This window comes from Manis pentadactyla, chromosome 7, assembly GCF_030020395.1.
Source record: "Manis pentadactyla isolate mManPen7 chromosome 7, mManPen7.hap1, whole genome shotgun sequence".
In the NCBI taxonomy this organism is placed as follows: Eukaryota; Metazoa; Chordata; class Mammalia; order Pholidota; family Manidae; genus Manis; species Manis pentadactyla.
Window position 1 is genome coordinate 68,627,713 of NC_080025.1, and position 17,896 is coordinate 68,645,608.

Consider the following 17,896-nt stretch of genomic DNA (forward strand, 5'->3'; position numbering starts at 1 on the left):
CTTTTAATTTATATAAAATATAAGCAATTTTGTACATAGTTCTGGAAGAGCAATTTAATTCATCTTTACAGAGAAATTTTATCATGAATTGGTCCACAGAACTGAACATTTAACATTAAGAAATTCTGATGTCAGAAAAGTTAAGTACAGTGGTCTCACTTGATGAAATTCTATAATGATGATGATAAGCTAGATGCTCTAGTAGTCAGAATCTGGATCTTTTCTGTATTATCTACCAAAAAATGCTCTCTGTTATTTAAAGATGGATATTTTAGCCCAGCATGCATTTGCTATAAGATAGTTAATGGGATGCTAAAAGAACAGTGTTTCAGACACCTTATTCTCTTAACTGCACCATCTGAAATACATTCCATCCAGAGTAGCCAAAGGCTGTGTCCCATGTGTGATCTAAGACCTGTAGCTCAAATTTGATCAAATAAAAAATGACAGCTGCTCACCCTGGCCCAAAACTGCACTTTTTCATTGTATATTCAAATGTCTCAATTCTGCAGATGGGCCTACTTATCATTTTAGGCATAAACCAGAGAGTAAGGCTTAAGAGATGCAAGCAAATCCTAAACCTAAGCATACAAAATTATCAACAAATAGCATGAATACACATACATCCAATAGCTAGGCTTTCTATTCAAGAAACTTCTTTTTGAATGTATTTATGTTTTACTAACAGTGATTAAGTCAAGCATGCTGACACTATTACGAATTAAACTCACCTAACCTTCAAAATGTGTGGATTCCATTTGAAACCTGCAATCTATCCATGATCTCAGCCAATTTGCCAGATTATATCTACAATTTTCACACTTGATAAATTTCTAATGCACAGAAAGATTACTAGGGCTGATCATGGATGAGAAAGACATGGATCATTTCATAGTAACAGATACTATTTCCTGAGCATGCTGGGAAGATGCAGGTTGATTGTTATGTGATGAGGCAAGTGCTCAGGAAAAACTCAATTAGACTGATTCAACCAAAGACTGGTTAGTCTAGTAAAAAATAAATCAGTGAAATCACTAAACAAGTGAAATAGCTGATTGCATGAAATCCTTTTTCAAATTAGCAAAAACAGTGTCCTTTGACAACAAAGTCATTAGTGTATCATCAGTCTGACTGGAAATGAATTTGGTGTGGTTTCAGGGATGTTTATTTCATTTCTGAGTTCTAAATTTCCTATTTTTAACAATCCCATTTATAATTGCACCAAATAGAATAAAATACCTAGAATACATTTAAGCAAGGAGTGAAAGATTTGTACACTGAAAATTAAGAGACATTAATGGAAGAAATTGAAGGAAACACAAATAAATAGGAAGATACTCCATTCTTATGGAATGGAAGAATTAATATTGTTAAAACATCCATACTACCCGAAGTTATCTACAGATGCAATTGCTATCAAAATTCCAGTGAGATTTTTCACAGAACTGTAACAAATAATCCTAAAATTTGTACAGAACCAGAAAAGATCCTATATAGCCTAAAACTATCTTGAGAACGAGGAATAAAACTAGTGATAGAACACTTTCTGACTTCAAACTCTATTATAAAGCTATAGTAATCAAAACAGTATGGTATTGGCATAAAAACAGACAACATAGATCAAGGAAACAGAATAGAGAGCCCGGAAGTAAACCCACACATATATGGTCAATTAATTACAAGGGAGCCAAGAATATACAATGGGGAAAGAATAGTCTTTTCAAGAAATGACGATGGGAAAACTGGGCAGCCACATGCACAGTATACAAAAATTAACTCAAAATGAATTAAAGTGTTAAATCTAAGCCCTGAAACCCCAGAACTCCTAGAAGAAAACACAGGTAATAAGCTCCTTAACATGGGTCTTGTCAATGATTTTTTAAATTTAATGCCAAAAGTACAAGCTAGAAAAGCAAAAACACACAGATGGCTGTATCAAACTAAAAAGCTTCTGCTAATGAAAGGAGACCATCAGCAAAATGAAATAGCAACCTACTGAATGGGAGAAAACATCTGCAAATCACATATCTAATGAGGGGTTAATACTGAAATTACATAAAAAACACACAACTCAATACCAAACCCCCTACCAAATAATCCAATTAAAAAATGAGCAGAAGAGCTGACATTTTTCAGATGGTCATACAGATGGTCAACAGGTACATGAAAAGGTGTTCAAACTGACTAATCATCAGGGAAATGAAAATAAAAACCACAGCGAGATACCACCTCTTAACCTATCACAATGGCTATTATCAAAAATATAAGAAATAATACATATTGATGAGAATGTGGAGAAAAGGGAGACCTCATACACTGTTGGCAAGAATATAAACTGGTATAGCCACTATGGAAAACAGTATAGAGGTTTCTCAAAAAATTAAAAAATAGAAAAACCATATGATCCAGCAATTCCACTGCTGGGTATTTATCCAAAGAAAACAAAAACACTAATTCAAAAAGATATATGCACCCTCCATGTTCACTGCAGCATTATATATAATAGGCAAGATATGGAAACAACCTGTGTCCATGAATGAATGAATGGATAAAGAAGATGTGGTATATGCACATAATAGAATATTATTCAGCCTTTTATAAAGAGAGAAGGAGAGCTTGCCATCTGTGACAATAGACCTTGTGGGCATTATGCTAAGTTAAACAAGTCAGGCAAAGAAAGACAAATGCCATATGATCTCACTTATATGTGGAATCTTAAAAAATAAAAAACAAACCAAGCTCATAGATACACAGAACAGATTGGTGATTGCCAGAGGTGGGCGTGGGGATGCAAAATGAGTGAAAATCAGTGAAAGGGATCAAAGGGTACAGACTTTGCATAAAATAAATAAGCCATGGAGGTGTAATGTATAGCATGAAGACTAGAGTTTTTAAAAATGTACTGCATATTTCAAAGTTGCTAACAGTAAATCTTGAAAGAAAAACAATTTTTTTTGTAACTGTGTGATGACATTTAACTAGATTTGTATAGTGATCATTTTACAATATATACAAATATCGTATCATTATGTTGTACACCTGAAGCTAATATAGTGTTATGTCAATAATACCTCAATAAAAAAACTCCTATTTAAAAAATGTAAAATATATGTATGTCCATATATATATATATATACATATATATATATATACATATATATACACATGTATATAAACATATATACACAGCTATAATTTATACATAATATTCTATTACTATGAATTTTTAAAGATATAAAAGTTGTATACAATAATGTTTTAAAATAGTTAGCAAAACATTCTCAAGTGCCTACCACACTGACATTGCTTTGGATGCTGGGGATATACTGGTGACTATAATAGGCAAGTTCACTGCCCTCAAGAAACTTATGTTCTAGTGACAGAGACAAAGTAATCAAGTGAATGAGTAAATAAAGAATAGTTTCTGGCAGTGTTGTACACTACCAATAAAAATAAAGCAAATTAGGGAATAAGGGGAAGAAGGCGAGGAAAGTATTTCAGATTGGACAGTCAGAAAAGGCATCTCTAAGAAATGCCTTACTCACAGTGATGTGAGAGAGGGTCACGGGATGCATCAGGGACCAGATCAGATAGAGTCTGTAGGCCATGGTAAAGGCTATGGATATTTTACCAATTGTTCTAAGAAGCCAGGGAAAGATTTTGAGTAAGGGAATGACGTGATCTGACTAAAGTGTTTACAAAGGTTACTCTGGCTACTAAGTGGAGTAAAAACTGAAGAGGAGAGCACGCATGGAAGTAGGGAGACCAGTCAAGCAGCTACTGAAGAGGTATGGTGGCTCAGTGAGGTCGGCATGCATGGAGGTGAGGAGCAGTGGTGGTAGCTGGGCCATAGAGCCGAAGGGACCTACTGGGAGGTCTAGTGCTAGGATGTGAAAGAGAGAAACAAAAAGATGTCTCCTGGCTGCTTTTTCACCTAAGCAGTTGAGTGAATGGTGGTGCTGTTTGTTAATACGGGCAAGTCCAAAGAATGAGTAGGTTCTAGAAAAGATAACAAAAATTCTTCCTCAGATACGATTTGAAATGCTTATTAAGCATCAAAGACAGGTTCCGAGGGGGCATGGCATGTCTGGCACACAGGGGAGAGTTCAGAACTGGACTATGAATTTGCGAGTCAAATTGCCTCTGATGGCACTGAGATTGGCATTATTAGGGAGATAGGCAGAGACTATTTAGATATTTAGATGGTGGGATGAAAAGGAAAGATCACTTTGAGGGAGCAGCCTGAAATATAAGAGGAAAACCAAAGCATGTGGCACCATGTGGGACACCATCTCCTTGAAAACAGAAAGCCTGATTTGTAGGGCTTACTAATTTTCTGGGTGTAAAAACTCCCACTATGGCTGATGCAAGCTACAAATGGGTTATAACCAGTTCACAAAATTCCCAAAAAATGGATTGGGTAGAGTGATGATAATGATTAAAATGACTATGCAGTGGGCTATAGCAGGAATGGGATGTGGTGAAGTGGAGACAATAACTGTGAATGCCTTGGCAGGAACTGTGTTTTACATCACTTTCTTCATAGCATATATTATTATCTAACATAGCATGTATTTGACTTGTTTTTATGTTTATTGCCTGCTCCCTCCCTGAACACACACCTGAATGTAAGTTCCATGAATGCACAGATTTTCTTTTTTGTTCATTGTTGTATCCTGTTCAACACTTATAACAATTTATGATAAATCACATGTGTACATGTAAGAAATCATACACACACACACAGTAACAATTGCTAAATAAAACAGTGGACATGACAGTAACTCACCTACACATTAGAACGAGAAGTCAAACATACCGTTCTGGACTATAGCTTATTTTTCTGAATGAAATTATGAGTTATAAATAACTGTTCTGTTTTTGAATTAAGAAAACTGCTGGGCTATTGGTTACAGACCATGAAATTTGGATTTATTCAATTCTGGTGGTTACTAACAATGTGATGAAAGGAAGGCAGTTCTTTTCTTCCTCCAGGGGTGTGTGTGTGTGTGTGTGTGTGTGTGTGTGTGTGTGTGTGCATGCACATGTGTATGCACATATATTTCCTATTTGAAGGTAAAGCTTGGCAGTGGAAAGTAAACTAAGATCTAGCATATATAAAATATATAGATTTATTCCCTCTGTTATAGACATCCTCTCTATTCTCCACTCTGCTCCACTCATACTCAGACTTGCAAGATCTTCTGTTCTACGAAATTTTCTCTGAAAATCACAGCCTCTGGTGATCTCTCTTTTCGTGAAACTCCCACATCACTAATTGTGTCTTTTGACATCTCCCCAAAGAAATATAAGTTCTACAAGGAATTTCTTTGTCTTAAAGTATACCCAGGACAACTTATGCAAATAAAGTAACTTAATATTTACTGGTTGAATGAAAACATTACTTACTGAGTAATGTATAGGTTTCCCACAACCTCAAATAAGTGCCTACACTTTTATTAGACTTTTCTGTGAGGGTATCTTTGAGTTTTCTCTAAATGTCTGTATTTTTTGGACTATATTCTGCTTATCTCTAATAGCAGTTTTCAAACTTTACAAGGATGGATAATGCAGTAAAAAAGAAAAAAGTATGAATTTTAAAAGACATGTGAAACAAATAATGATACAACAAAGGATTATTCATTTATGCATGTAGCCAGGGGGTTGATTTATAGAATCTCCTGTTGCTTTTTTAAAACATTAAGCATTATACAAAATGAGATCTTCTTATACAATAGATGTTTTAAGTCATATAATAAAAAGACACACAAACAATAGGTTTAAAATTCTAAGTGGGAGAAAAGCATAGTAAACCTCTACTTACTGTCTTCTATGTCCCAGCACTGCGTGATTGGGTCCCCATACTTCACATCTTGGCGTCTAGCTCGCCTATGGAAAATGCATTAAACTGTTTAGAACTTCAAGTATGATAACTGCAATATACAAAGTCTACATCTAACACTAATAACAGTGGCAGAAGCAGAACAATGCTTGTTTTACTGCTCAACTTAAATGCAGGGCTACAGTCTAATCACATTAACATTAAAATCAATACTAATAGTAGTAGGGTCCTAGAAGAATGAATCTTATAATGGCAGTACAACGATCTGAATTTTATTTTACTCCTGCAGTTTTCTTTTTCTCTGACTTGTGACAAATTATGCTATGTAACAGTTTGAATATAAATAGAATCCAGGTTTTTTATACCAAATATATAAAATAACTATCAAATAGGGGTACCCTACCCTCTTTTTTCAGTCAGTCATTGGGAGAGTAGTAAGACATCAACAAGCTTCAATTAGCTAGTAGGGAAGTACACAAATACAAAATGCCCTACCAGCTGAAGATTGATTATCACATACACTTGACTAAACAAATATTAAATACTGTCACTTGAAACAGAAGTAGGAGTTTCATATGGCATTAATGGCTAAATGTTACTCCCATCTACTGATACATGGTTCACATGGTCATAGTAGTGAGAATGACAATAATAATAATAAGGAATGGTTTTGTGCATTACTGGCACATACTTGCCTTAAGAGAAAATACTAGCTATTGTATCAAAAGAGAAAAAAATCTGCTACATCTAAGTTAAAGAAGTACTACACTTTACATTTTCATTTGCTTTGTATATTTTATGCTGCCACTTCAGTGATCATAAAAGTCAAAGTAAACATAGGGTATTTCTTAAGGGCAATGCTAGTCAGATGAAAACCCTGCATGAGATTCATCTATCATACACATTTTTTTGCTCACATGGACATTATGTTAGGTAAGGGAAAACATCACAGTCGTCTGTCTACGAGATCAGAGATACAGGCTTGGGAAATACAGAAAGAAAAAATTATGATGGTAGAAGGTACATAAGGTCAAGAATGTTTTCAAATCTTGGCTTCTTAAGGTACAGGTTCAATTCATCAAACTGAAGGTTCATTACCAATTAATGAGCACTCTTGTGTTTTAGCTTGTCAAAACGAAAAATATTCCCCAAAGACTCACTATGGTAAGTATATTCTTAGCCAAAAACTGTAACTAAAATTGAGGCTTTTTACTTTCGACTTGCAATTATGGTATCTCCCCATTCACACTTAGTTCAGAGATTTCAGGGATTATAAAATGTCTCCTAATTTTAAGCCATATGTTCTACTGTACTATACATTCAATCTGTGATTCCGAGAATTTGCAATTTGACAAGTCAGTAAAGGTCCAAAAACAACAAGTGCACCTATACTGGTGGGATTAACATATGCTTTCCTGCTATCATATTTTGTTAATAAAGGCCTAAAGATTAAAAAATACCATCTATAATTTGCTAACATTTTACCTATAGGAAAATATACTTTGAATAATACTTCAGAGAAAAAGTATTACCAATCCACATTTTAGAACAATGATATCATAAGATATTTAGCCAGCAACAGTCATATTGATGGGCATTCAGGTTGTTCTGGTAATTTTGCTAGTAAAAACAGTGCTGAAATAAGCATCCTTGAACATATACCTTTGTGGTGCTTTTGCCCATGTGTGTTCAGAATAAATTCCTAGCTGGGTATTGTTGGCTAAAAATAGCATTATTTTTAAGTGCACCTAAAGTAATGAAGTACATACAAACAGCAGAACAACAGTTTGATGTTTTAGTATATCTGAGTGACAGAAATTGACCCAGTTAGAGTTATTACAGTAGAAGTAAAATTGTACTGAGTCACTGGGCTGTACTGTGGGCTGTCTATAACCCACACTTTTACAATCACAGATATTTGTGCCTTATTTAAAACACTGTAAGTATGAGTATACACATATTTAGAAATAAGGGAAGAGGGTAAAAATGTAGAGAGGGCAAAGTAGTAAAGAAAAATAAACTTAATGGTATTCTAACAGATGAATGAAGAGAATATAAACTTATCAGAATTTTTTAAAGTTTCACATTTCAGAATGAACTTCCTTCAATATTTATTTAGTCTTATGCAAAACTATAAAACAGTAGTTTTGCTTTAATTCCTACCACAGACCATGTTTTCTGTATGTTTTCTCTTAAAACTATGAGGTATTCGTGTGAGATGTTCATGGTGTAGAAAGGATGGCTTCGTGTTAACTTGACGTGCCTCTTACCGTTTTGAAGTGGGTGCATACCGAGAGCAGGCATTTCCATCCCAGGCACAATAGGGGTCTCTGGCAAGACAACAGTCTGCACAAGCTTTCCCATAAGTGCTGCATCTGTGCAAGGAGAGCTGAACCAATCCGTCTCGGGAACCAATGTACAATTGTTGCTGCAAATCAGGCAAAACAAATGAATTAGCAGCATCTTTCAGACTAGTCTTAAGGGTTTCCCTTTCTTGAACACCACATCACAGATCTAACTGTCTTCTCAGGTGATCTGCCATTATAAGCACTTGTACAAAAACCTAATGAAGAGTAAGAAGTCAATTGCTTCTACCCCTGGCCAGTTGGTGGTTTGGAGACGTTGATGCTGAAATGGACAGCATTCTGTTAAAGTAACCTTGGCAGTAATTTAAGGAGGTCAAAAAGCAGCTGTCAGACTGAGGAATTAAGATGTCAGATTCTTTCTCACTAGTTGAAAATACACTTTGGTAGATTATATCAAGCACAGATGCTATCGGCAGCACTGTTAGTCTTCTCTTGCTATGGTTGCTCACGTGAGAGATGACTGAAAAACGATTCATAAAACTTTCCTGTGGTTTTAATGAACCTTTCATTTGCTAATGAAGTACTTACTGACCCCTGAAGGAAAATGGGTTATAAGTGGGAAACAAAGTATTTGGTATCATTATGAAGAAACTGTTAAGGAGACTTGAGAGATGCCATTCACAAACAAAAGGCTGCAAGATACTTAACAAGTAAAATTACAGTTTGAAAGTAAGTCCTGAATGCACTGCTCCTTGGATGAATTCATTTGCGTGTGATGGGGGAAGGGCATAGGAATGATACAGGTCTGTGCCTTCAAAGAACTCATTGTCAACTATAGTAGAACTTGTCACACATTAAATAGAGGGAAAAAATCTGAGAAATACATACAAGCATAAATAACAAACAGGTACTCAAACCTACAGAAATCTGTATCACAACTCCACCACCCATTAAAATGCCAGTTAAGACTTCCTGGTTGCTAAATGCAAGGTACACTGCTTAGTATTTGTTTTACTTACATTCTCCATAGTGTTTGACACTAAGGACTCCACCCTCCTTGAAACTCTTTGCTTTTTCCTGTTTTCCTGTCTAAAATTTCTGTCTCTGATGATTCCCTTCCTTGCATAAACATCTTTTCTATTCTCACTTCTTTACCCTTGTTACCATACAAAGAGTCAGAGTACCCTGAAAACTACATAAACACAGACATACTGATTCCCCCAAATCTACTCCTCCTACCCTCCCTTGGCAAGAGGCACCATCTATCACCCCAGACACAAAGCTGGGAGTTGTCTCTGAATCTTATTCTCTCTCCTTCAGTCTGTCACCAGATCTTTTCCATTCTCTCATTTAGAACTGTCTAATCTATTTTCTTCTCTCCCTCCCCACTGCCACTGCCTTTGCTTCAGTGCTTATCACTTCTTTCCTGGATTACTGGTAAGTGCCCTAATATTTCCTCTGATTTCAGCCTTGTTTTCCAGCAACCCCCACCTCTACTCTGGGATGCAATGCATCTTCCATGTTGCTGCAACAGACTGATGTTTCTAACAGGAAAATCTTATCAACACATTCTCCTGCTTGTAATCTTTATGGGTTTTCATTGTCCTTAGAGAAAATCGTTAAACTTCCTAGAAGTTTGAGTATCTAATTTTGCTTTGTCTGACTTCTCCGTGTTCATTGTCATCCTCCCTGCCCCTTGAGCACACACATGCCCTTTGCTCTAATCAAACAAAAACTTGCTAGGATAAGGTAAGCTTCCTCACTCTTCATATCTTCCCATTCTCCTCTTCTACTTGGCATACACTTCCTCATCCCATCTGCCTTAATTTATCTCATTAATCAACATTCTGCAGGTTCCATGCTTTTCTTATTGCTACCTTTCCCTGCTCCTCTGGCCCCCTTTCTGACCAGTTTCTCTCTATCCTCCTAGTACATGCTTTCATTATTGCTCTGCATTGTCGGCACGCTCCTTTGTTTCCTGCTCCACCTTGAGCTGCTGGAGGTTAAGTGTTATGTTATTCATTAATTTCTGTACCCTCCAAGGACAGAAGTAGGCCTTCAAGAACTAAGTGTTGACTGAACAAATGAATGGGAAAGACTGAAGAAGAAACCTTTTGAGATCTCTTCCCTAATAATCCCTGTACCACACTAGGCATGGTAGATTAAGACAATCTTAGCAACACCTTAATGTTGAACGTCTTATCACATGACTTGTAGTACATCTAGAAATGGTAATGCAAGTCTGAATCAATTGGAATTTGTAGTATCGTATTTGAAAACCGTGAAATCATATTGTCATTATTGTTGGTTGGCATTTATTTCAGACTTATAATGTAACAGCTCTCTATCTAGAATTTTGCATGCAACACCCTATTTATTAGGAGATGGATAATGTTTTCCTCACTTTACTGTTGGGGAAATTGATTCCAGGAGTCAGATATTAAGTGGAAGGTTGAAGTGCTTATCACTTCTTTCCATTGTCTAACCATCACCATTCATTGTCTAACTCTTAGACTCCACAATTAAAAAACAAATTTTAATGATTAGTGCTGGTATTCTACATGAATTTCTTTGGCCTTGACAGAAAGACATCTTTATGAGATTAGGACAGTGAGCCTGGTTTTTAAGAGCCAAAGGAAAGGGAGATATATTATTCAATTAATAAATTTGGTTCCATTTCTCCTAAGGCAGGTCTGAAACAATGGCCTCTAATCAGTTATAAGAGAAACAAATAATCTAAAGCTTTTTACATTACTTATATTTAACTTCCAATATCAATAGATTATCTTTAAAATGAATTTTGATTTAAGCAACTTGTTGCTTTTGTGCCTAATTTTTATACAAAAATTGAAAGTACCTGCTTCAGAGACAACTCCATATTCAAGATGATTGATGAATGCTGCAAATAGAAGTTGAACATTAATAAAGATAACCATTAACAGCCTTCTATAGTAGCCAAAGTGTTGTTTTATCCTGTACCAATGACCACTGAAGAAAACCTCCAATCTCTGTTATATAGAGGAAAAATGGATCTTAATGTTTCTATTTCCTTCCGATCTGTAGGGATTATATCCCAATCAAAATCATCAAAAGAGTTATTTTAAAGTATCTTATTAAAGAAAAATTACTCCAAAGTATGAAGAAATGTTCTGCATTGAAAATCATTCCCAGTTACCCACAAGGTTTCTCCTTCTTCTTAATCTGCTTATCTTAACTGCTTCCATATAATTCAAACTCGTGTTGACAAGAGCATCTCTGTAATTATTTATTACCTCTTTCTGCTCTTACTCAGATCAGTAGTTTGAAAACTTGTTCAAGTAGCAGAGTTCTGAAAAGTTATAAAGCTCCTTGTGGATGACCATATTTTTTATGGTACATTGCAAGACACTGATGCATATAAGTTTATGATACAAACTAGGGCCAGTTTATTTGTAGGAAATACAGCTCTATGCATATGCATGCAATATAAAACCAGAAACATGAATCCAAAAGCTCCCAAACAAAAAAGGATGAAATGCTTTAAATTTTTTCATCTATCATCTATTTACCATTCATTCCTCACCAGCCAATATTTAGTAATTGATAAACTGTAGCCTATCAAAAATTTAAGAAAACATATGAAAAAAAATGAAAAGAAAAATTTTAAATGAGAAATCTCTATCTTGTAACATTTTTTGTAAATTAGGGCAACAGGTGAATTATTCAATCTCAACAGTGGAATCCAAACAGTTCCTCTTGACAGCTAACATCCACTGAGGGGGACTTACTCTAATGAGTTCATGAGTGTTATGAGGGCTTTATTTTTGGCCTCCAGGTCCACACTTATATTTGACATGTGCTTTTTCCTTTAGCAACCACCCAAGATTTTGTTTTTGGTAGATGCCAGATAGCAGGCCTTGTTCTTGTTAACTCCTTGACCACTATTATCATCTCAATGTAAACAGGATCCTATGGAACCCAGCATGTTAATTAAGTCGAGTCCCTGGAGGTGGAGGACTCACCTCTCTTTTAAGGACCTAGATGTTTACATCGGAGGAGTTTGTTTTAAAAAGCTATCCCAACAGAAATGTTGTAAAATGTGCAGCATATTTTTAAAAAGTTCTTCTAGTAAATACAACTTTATTTCTAATGTTGTTTTCAGAAAATAATTTTAAATTGGATTTCACTGGGGATCTACAAAGAATGTACAAATCAAATTTATTGTTAAAAGTCAAAGCTATTCCCCACATCTGGAAAACTAGCATTTTAAATCTACTACCTCTTTTGGTAGGTGAGAGGGATTTAGCATACCTAAAGACCTACTATCATGCAACTTCTTAAAAATTTAATTTCTTTACAGAAAGTAGGGACACATGATTTATAAACTATTCCAGTTTCAGTTGTGGAAAATTTCAAAAGTAACATTTATAAAGTAGAAAAGAATCTGGATAGTGAAAGAGACCCCAGGCTTTTATCTACTGTGACAATTTGCCCATTACATTTAGGTAACGCAGTAGTGACAGGCAGCAATCTCAGAAGCCCCAAATTCAGTGGTATTCTACCAGGAGAGGTGAGGCCCATTCTTAGCTGCTTTTATTTATTTATTTTTTCCCATTGCTTAAGGAAAAGGAAAATAAAGGAGCTCACTGCAAAGACTTATCCACGAAGTAGTGATGAATTAAAGCAAATGCATCCTACATCAAGGATTACTAAGGTTCACCATTCCTCTCCTGCAACACTGAACTAAGACTTACCTTGAATATCTGCAACTCCTCCAGTACTACCTCTTCCATATTCCACTTCTCCTTTGAAATGCTGACAACTTTTAGGACTGTTCCAATGTCTGAAAAAATACATTACCCATGATTCTGCTGTATCTACTTCAATACTTAGTTGTAAGCATATTCCTAGCAACCTTCACATTGTTCCCCTCATTTTTCCTTCAATGCCTTTCAAGAAATCAGACTAAATAAAAGCATGCAAGAAGGACATTTAATGTATATAATTCTCCCCTTCTGAAATACTATCTCTTTTAGCTCATTAAACACATATTTATAAATAAAATATTAAAAGACATAGTCAGATACAGGCGTACCTCAGAGACATTGTGGGTTCTGTTCCAGACTGCTGCAATACAGTGAGTATTGCAAAAGAGCAAGTCAAATGAATTTTTTGTTTTCCCAGTGCATATAAAATTATGTTACAGTATCCTGCAGTCTATTAAGTGTGCAACAGCATTATGTCTAAAAAAAGAGTGTACGTACTTTAGTTTTAAAAAACTTATTGACAAAAAATGCTAACCATCACCTGAGCTTTTAGTGAGTCATAGTCACTGATCACAGATCGCTATAACAAATACAGTAATGACAAAAAAGTTTGAACTACTAGGAGAATGACCAAAATGAGACACAGAGACATGAAATGAGCAAATGCTGTCGGAAAAAATGGTGCTGACAGACTTACAGCAGGGGTGCCACAAACCTTCAATTTGTGGGGAAAAAAAAAAAAGCAGTTATCTGCTAAGCAAAATAAAGCAAATCACTATAAAACAAGGTATGCCTGTATGTTCTTAACACAAGGAATAGATATATCTTATTTAAATATTGGTTGAAATGAACAAAAGAGGAACAACATTCTGGAATTTAACTAAAAAGATTAAAATATATTAAAAAATAGTTTTTTTCCCTCTCTCAGTGTAATAAATATTTATTCAGTACTTACATCCAACTCACCATGAAAGGCAAGATATTTTATATATATTTGATAATATTAACACATGAAAGAAATCATTGAAGCTATTTATATGGAGGAAAGTGTAGCTCACTCATCAAATATATTTTACTTAAAGAAACATTAGTATTGGACTAGAAAAGGATTTTCATTAAAAATTATTTTAGTTTAATTTAAAAGACTCCAACAAAGTTAATAATGTAAAACAATAATTGGTGTTTATAAAAGATGCATTAAATACAGAATTTTATACTCCAACTCCACACCATAGCAAGCTATTCTATAAAGACAGTCGAAAGAATATTTTAGAAAAAGAAAAAAAAAATCTCACTTGGAAATTAACTTACACAAAATAGGTGCTTTTAAACTTCAGGACACTAGGGTTGGAGTACATTAATATATGGCAATGATCCTGACTGTACAAAATAGCCTGAATTATTTAACTCTGTTTTTAAATGCCCTTAAAATTTTTGAAAAGTATTAAATTGACATTTTTCAAATTCATAATTGAAAATCTATTCATCTGTGTTAATATTATCACTTTCTCAGTGAAAGTTAGATAGTACCACCTAGTGGTCAAAAGGCATTTACGACACTAAAATGTTGATGACGTAGGAATGAGCTTTGGGTGGGCAGTTCAAATTAAGTGACAAACTCATTAAACTTAGTGACAAACTAATTATTTCAAGTGTTGATGCCTCCACAGTAGTCCCCGTAGTCTTGAGAGTGTCTCTTACTTTCCCCAGTGTTGGTATTGTCATCTGCAACATAATCAGGCTCTTGAATGTCCTCTGTCACACACATTTCCTAATGAACCTAACTTTTGTAAAACCAGTATATTTTTTTAAATAAAATTATTCTAAAGTTGTTTTGTAGTCATGAAAACTTATTTCAGTAAAAATGTCCATTTCTTGAAAATACTATTTCTTTACGCATTGCTTGATCCATTAAATTTCATAACATTATCTAGAATGCAGTGTTTTTCTTTCAATGATACATATCTTTACTGCCACTAGAATTCACATGGCATTATTAGATAATATTTTTTCTTTCATTTTTCTTGAGGTGCAACAAATAGGCAATATTTCTTTTCCTAGAAAAAAATACTTTTTAAAAATTTTATAATTACTGAGTTGGCAGACAAAAGAGTGAATAAAACAAGCGCTAATAATGAAAGTGTTTCTTAATCCACAAAATTCAAGGGTAGGAAAAATAGTTTCCAAGAAATTTCTACTTAAAGATTTTTACAAAGTAATGTTTACTTTTTTTAAAAGCCATCTTAAGTCAACTAAGTCATTGAATCTCAAAATGGAGTTAAGAGATCCTATGGGGTAGGGCTTATCAAATATCTCTGTAGAGAGAAGGAAATGTGGAGTTCGAAAATAAAGAAACATTGCTTTGACCTACTTGTTTAATTTTAGTCTACAATCTTTCAACAAATATGTATTGAGTCCCTAATCTATAGCAGGCACACTGCAGTCATACTACATGTACATATTTTGAAACCTCAGATAACACTAAAAGAGGCTGGGAGATATTTCTGATTGACAATTAAAAGCATGCATTATGCAATGTTAAGAAATACTGACTAGACATTAACTAATAATTACTCACTTTGGCTTTGACCAGTAAGTTTCTTAAAGTTTTTGTTTTCTTTGTCTCATAATGAAAGATTCCCCCAAAAGGAGCATAATCTGGTTCTAACATACCTGTTCCAAGGAACATTACATCATACTGGCCATCTTCTGCAACAACATGATCCACCACGATCTGTGTCAGTCTGTAGTCCACATTGATTCGCTTGAATGTTGGCCCTCCCGCAACAGGATATACTGATTTATACATCACAGGGTGCCGCTTTATGAAACTGATGACATCATCTGGAAAATCTCGGGTGGATTTAATCAGTGGATCATAGGTTTTGCTTGGACACTGTATAGAAATGAGGAGGGGAATAAAGACATTGCTCATGCACCTGAGAAATTTACACTTACTTCTAATAAAGTTTTTAAGGCTTATCATGGATAATATTAAAGGAACAGTCAACAGGATTAACATGGAATTACATGTACTTGTAAATAGATGCAGTTCACCTCAACTATATTTAAATCCAATTTTCTCAATTTAATTATTCCAATGGAATATTATTTAGCAATAAAAAAGAACGAAATCTTGCCATTTGTGATTACATGGATGGACCTTGAGGGTATTATAAACTAAGTGAAATAAATCAGATAAAGAGAAATACTGTATACTCTCATTTATATGTGGAATCTTAAAAACAGCAACAGTAACAAAATCCAAACTCTTAGAACAGTTTGGTGTTTTGTGGTCACCAGCAGCAGGTAGTGGGCAACTGGCAAAATAAGCAAAGGGTTCAAAGGTACACATTTCCAGCTATAAAATAAGTAAATCACAGAGACAGAATGTACAGCATGGTTACTACAGTTAATAATACTGTTCTGTATATTTTAAAGTTGCTGAGATAACATCTTAATAGTTCCCATCACAAGAAAAAATTAGAATGTATGGCGGCGGATGTTAACTAGACATTGTGATGATCATTTTGCAAAATATACCAATATTGAATCATTAATTTGAATACCTGAAGCTATAACTCAGATATACTTATTAAAATTATTAATTCTGCACATATTTTAAGTCTCTTAACGATGCCCAGTTGGGCTCTTGCTTTTGAAAGACTCTTTTCAGTAGCTTTAGCACAAGTGAAAATCTGTAATTTAAAAGTGAAATCTTAAAAGAAATTTAAAATAATGGTTTTTCATATATTCCCATATTTATGGATCACTTTCCTCATGATTATTTCATCTCAAATTTCATGTATCTTCATAAGAAGAGAAGACAAGACAAGACAAGACCTTTTCTTCTGATAAAAGTGACTTCAGGAAACTGAATAAAAAACTCTTATGCTAGATATTTCTGTTATCTTTTGAACTGTTCTTTTCTTAAATTAACCTCAGATCTCAAAAGATACTGTCGTTGCTTGGCTAATGGTCATCAAAAAGAACCTTGTGAAAACAAATCCTAGCTTATTCAAGATTCCTAGTTTTTCTCAAAAAAAAATTAAATTGTATCTATCTGTATTTTCTACAGTTTCCACAGCAAACTCTTTTCTTATGATTATTCTTTCTTATGAAGATACGTGAAATTTGAGTTGAAACAATTATGAAGAAAGTGATCTATAAATATGGGAATATATGAAAAAATATTATTTTAAATTGCCTTTAAGATTTCACTGTTAAATTAAAAACATGATTATGAAAAGTAAAATGAGAGAAATGAACATATAAAACTTCCTTGTAAAAGAGCCTTAATAGTTTGACATCATAATTATCTAGTTTTTATAACTGATTTAACTGTGAACAATTCAATAGCTCTTCCCCTAAAGGATCTGTGGAGGAACCCTCAGGGAATTTTTCACTTCTGTCTAAAATTGCCTCTTACATGTCTTTTAGTGTTTACTAATTCAATAGTTAGCATTCCCTGCCCCCTGGTGGTAAAAGTAAGAAGTTCAAACAAGTACAAATTCAATAAATTTGAAGAGTCTTTACCCAAAGAACATGAATAAAGAGGAAATTATTTTATAGTTTGATGGGGTTTTTTTTCAGCCACTATCTTATTTCTCACATACTACGTCTATTTTATTACTTCAGTATATTTTAGGAAGTTACCACAGATGGAACAATTCTGTCATCACATTGAATACTTAATGAGCTAATACAGACATTTGTTATGGAAAACTTTGGCTATACGATGCAGGGATAGAAAAGAAAATGAGTAACAATAAGAAAAGTTTGTAAGAAAGTACTGCTTTTCCCCTATTTGAGTTTTTAGATAAGTTGGAAGCAAAATCTCCACTGAACTGAGCCATTTATACCAGGTACTAATGAGAATCTTATCAAGGCAAGGCTTCAAAACTGTACTCCACAGTCACAACATCCTAAAGCGGGCTTTCTTATTGGAACTAAAGATATTGGAGTTAGTCACAATATATGACCCTGACTTCAAATTTTACAGT

The 17,896-nt window shown here is 34.3% G+C and overlaps 1 protein-coding gene across 1 annotated transcript in view; it reads right to left on the reverse strand.

Annotated features, from left to right (window-relative positions):
* The window catches only part of SEMA3D (semaphorin 3D), a 186,486-nt gene that overhangs the window by 11,679 nt on the left and 156,911 nt on the right, over positions 1-17,896 (reverse strand). The window contains exons 12-16 of the mRNA XM_036931702.2: positions 15,567-15,789; positions 12,882-12,970; positions 11,006-11,047; positions 8,113-8,270; positions 5,825-5,889 (exon numbers count right to left, since the gene is read on the reverse strand). Of these exons, the coding sequence (XP_036787597.1) occupies positions 5,825-5,889; positions 8,113-8,270; positions 11,006-11,047; positions 12,882-12,970; positions 15,567-15,789 (577 nt within the window). The remainder of the gene's footprint in view (positions 1-5,824; positions 5,890-8,112; positions 8,271-11,005; positions 11,048-12,881; positions 12,971-15,566; positions 15,790-17,896) is intronic.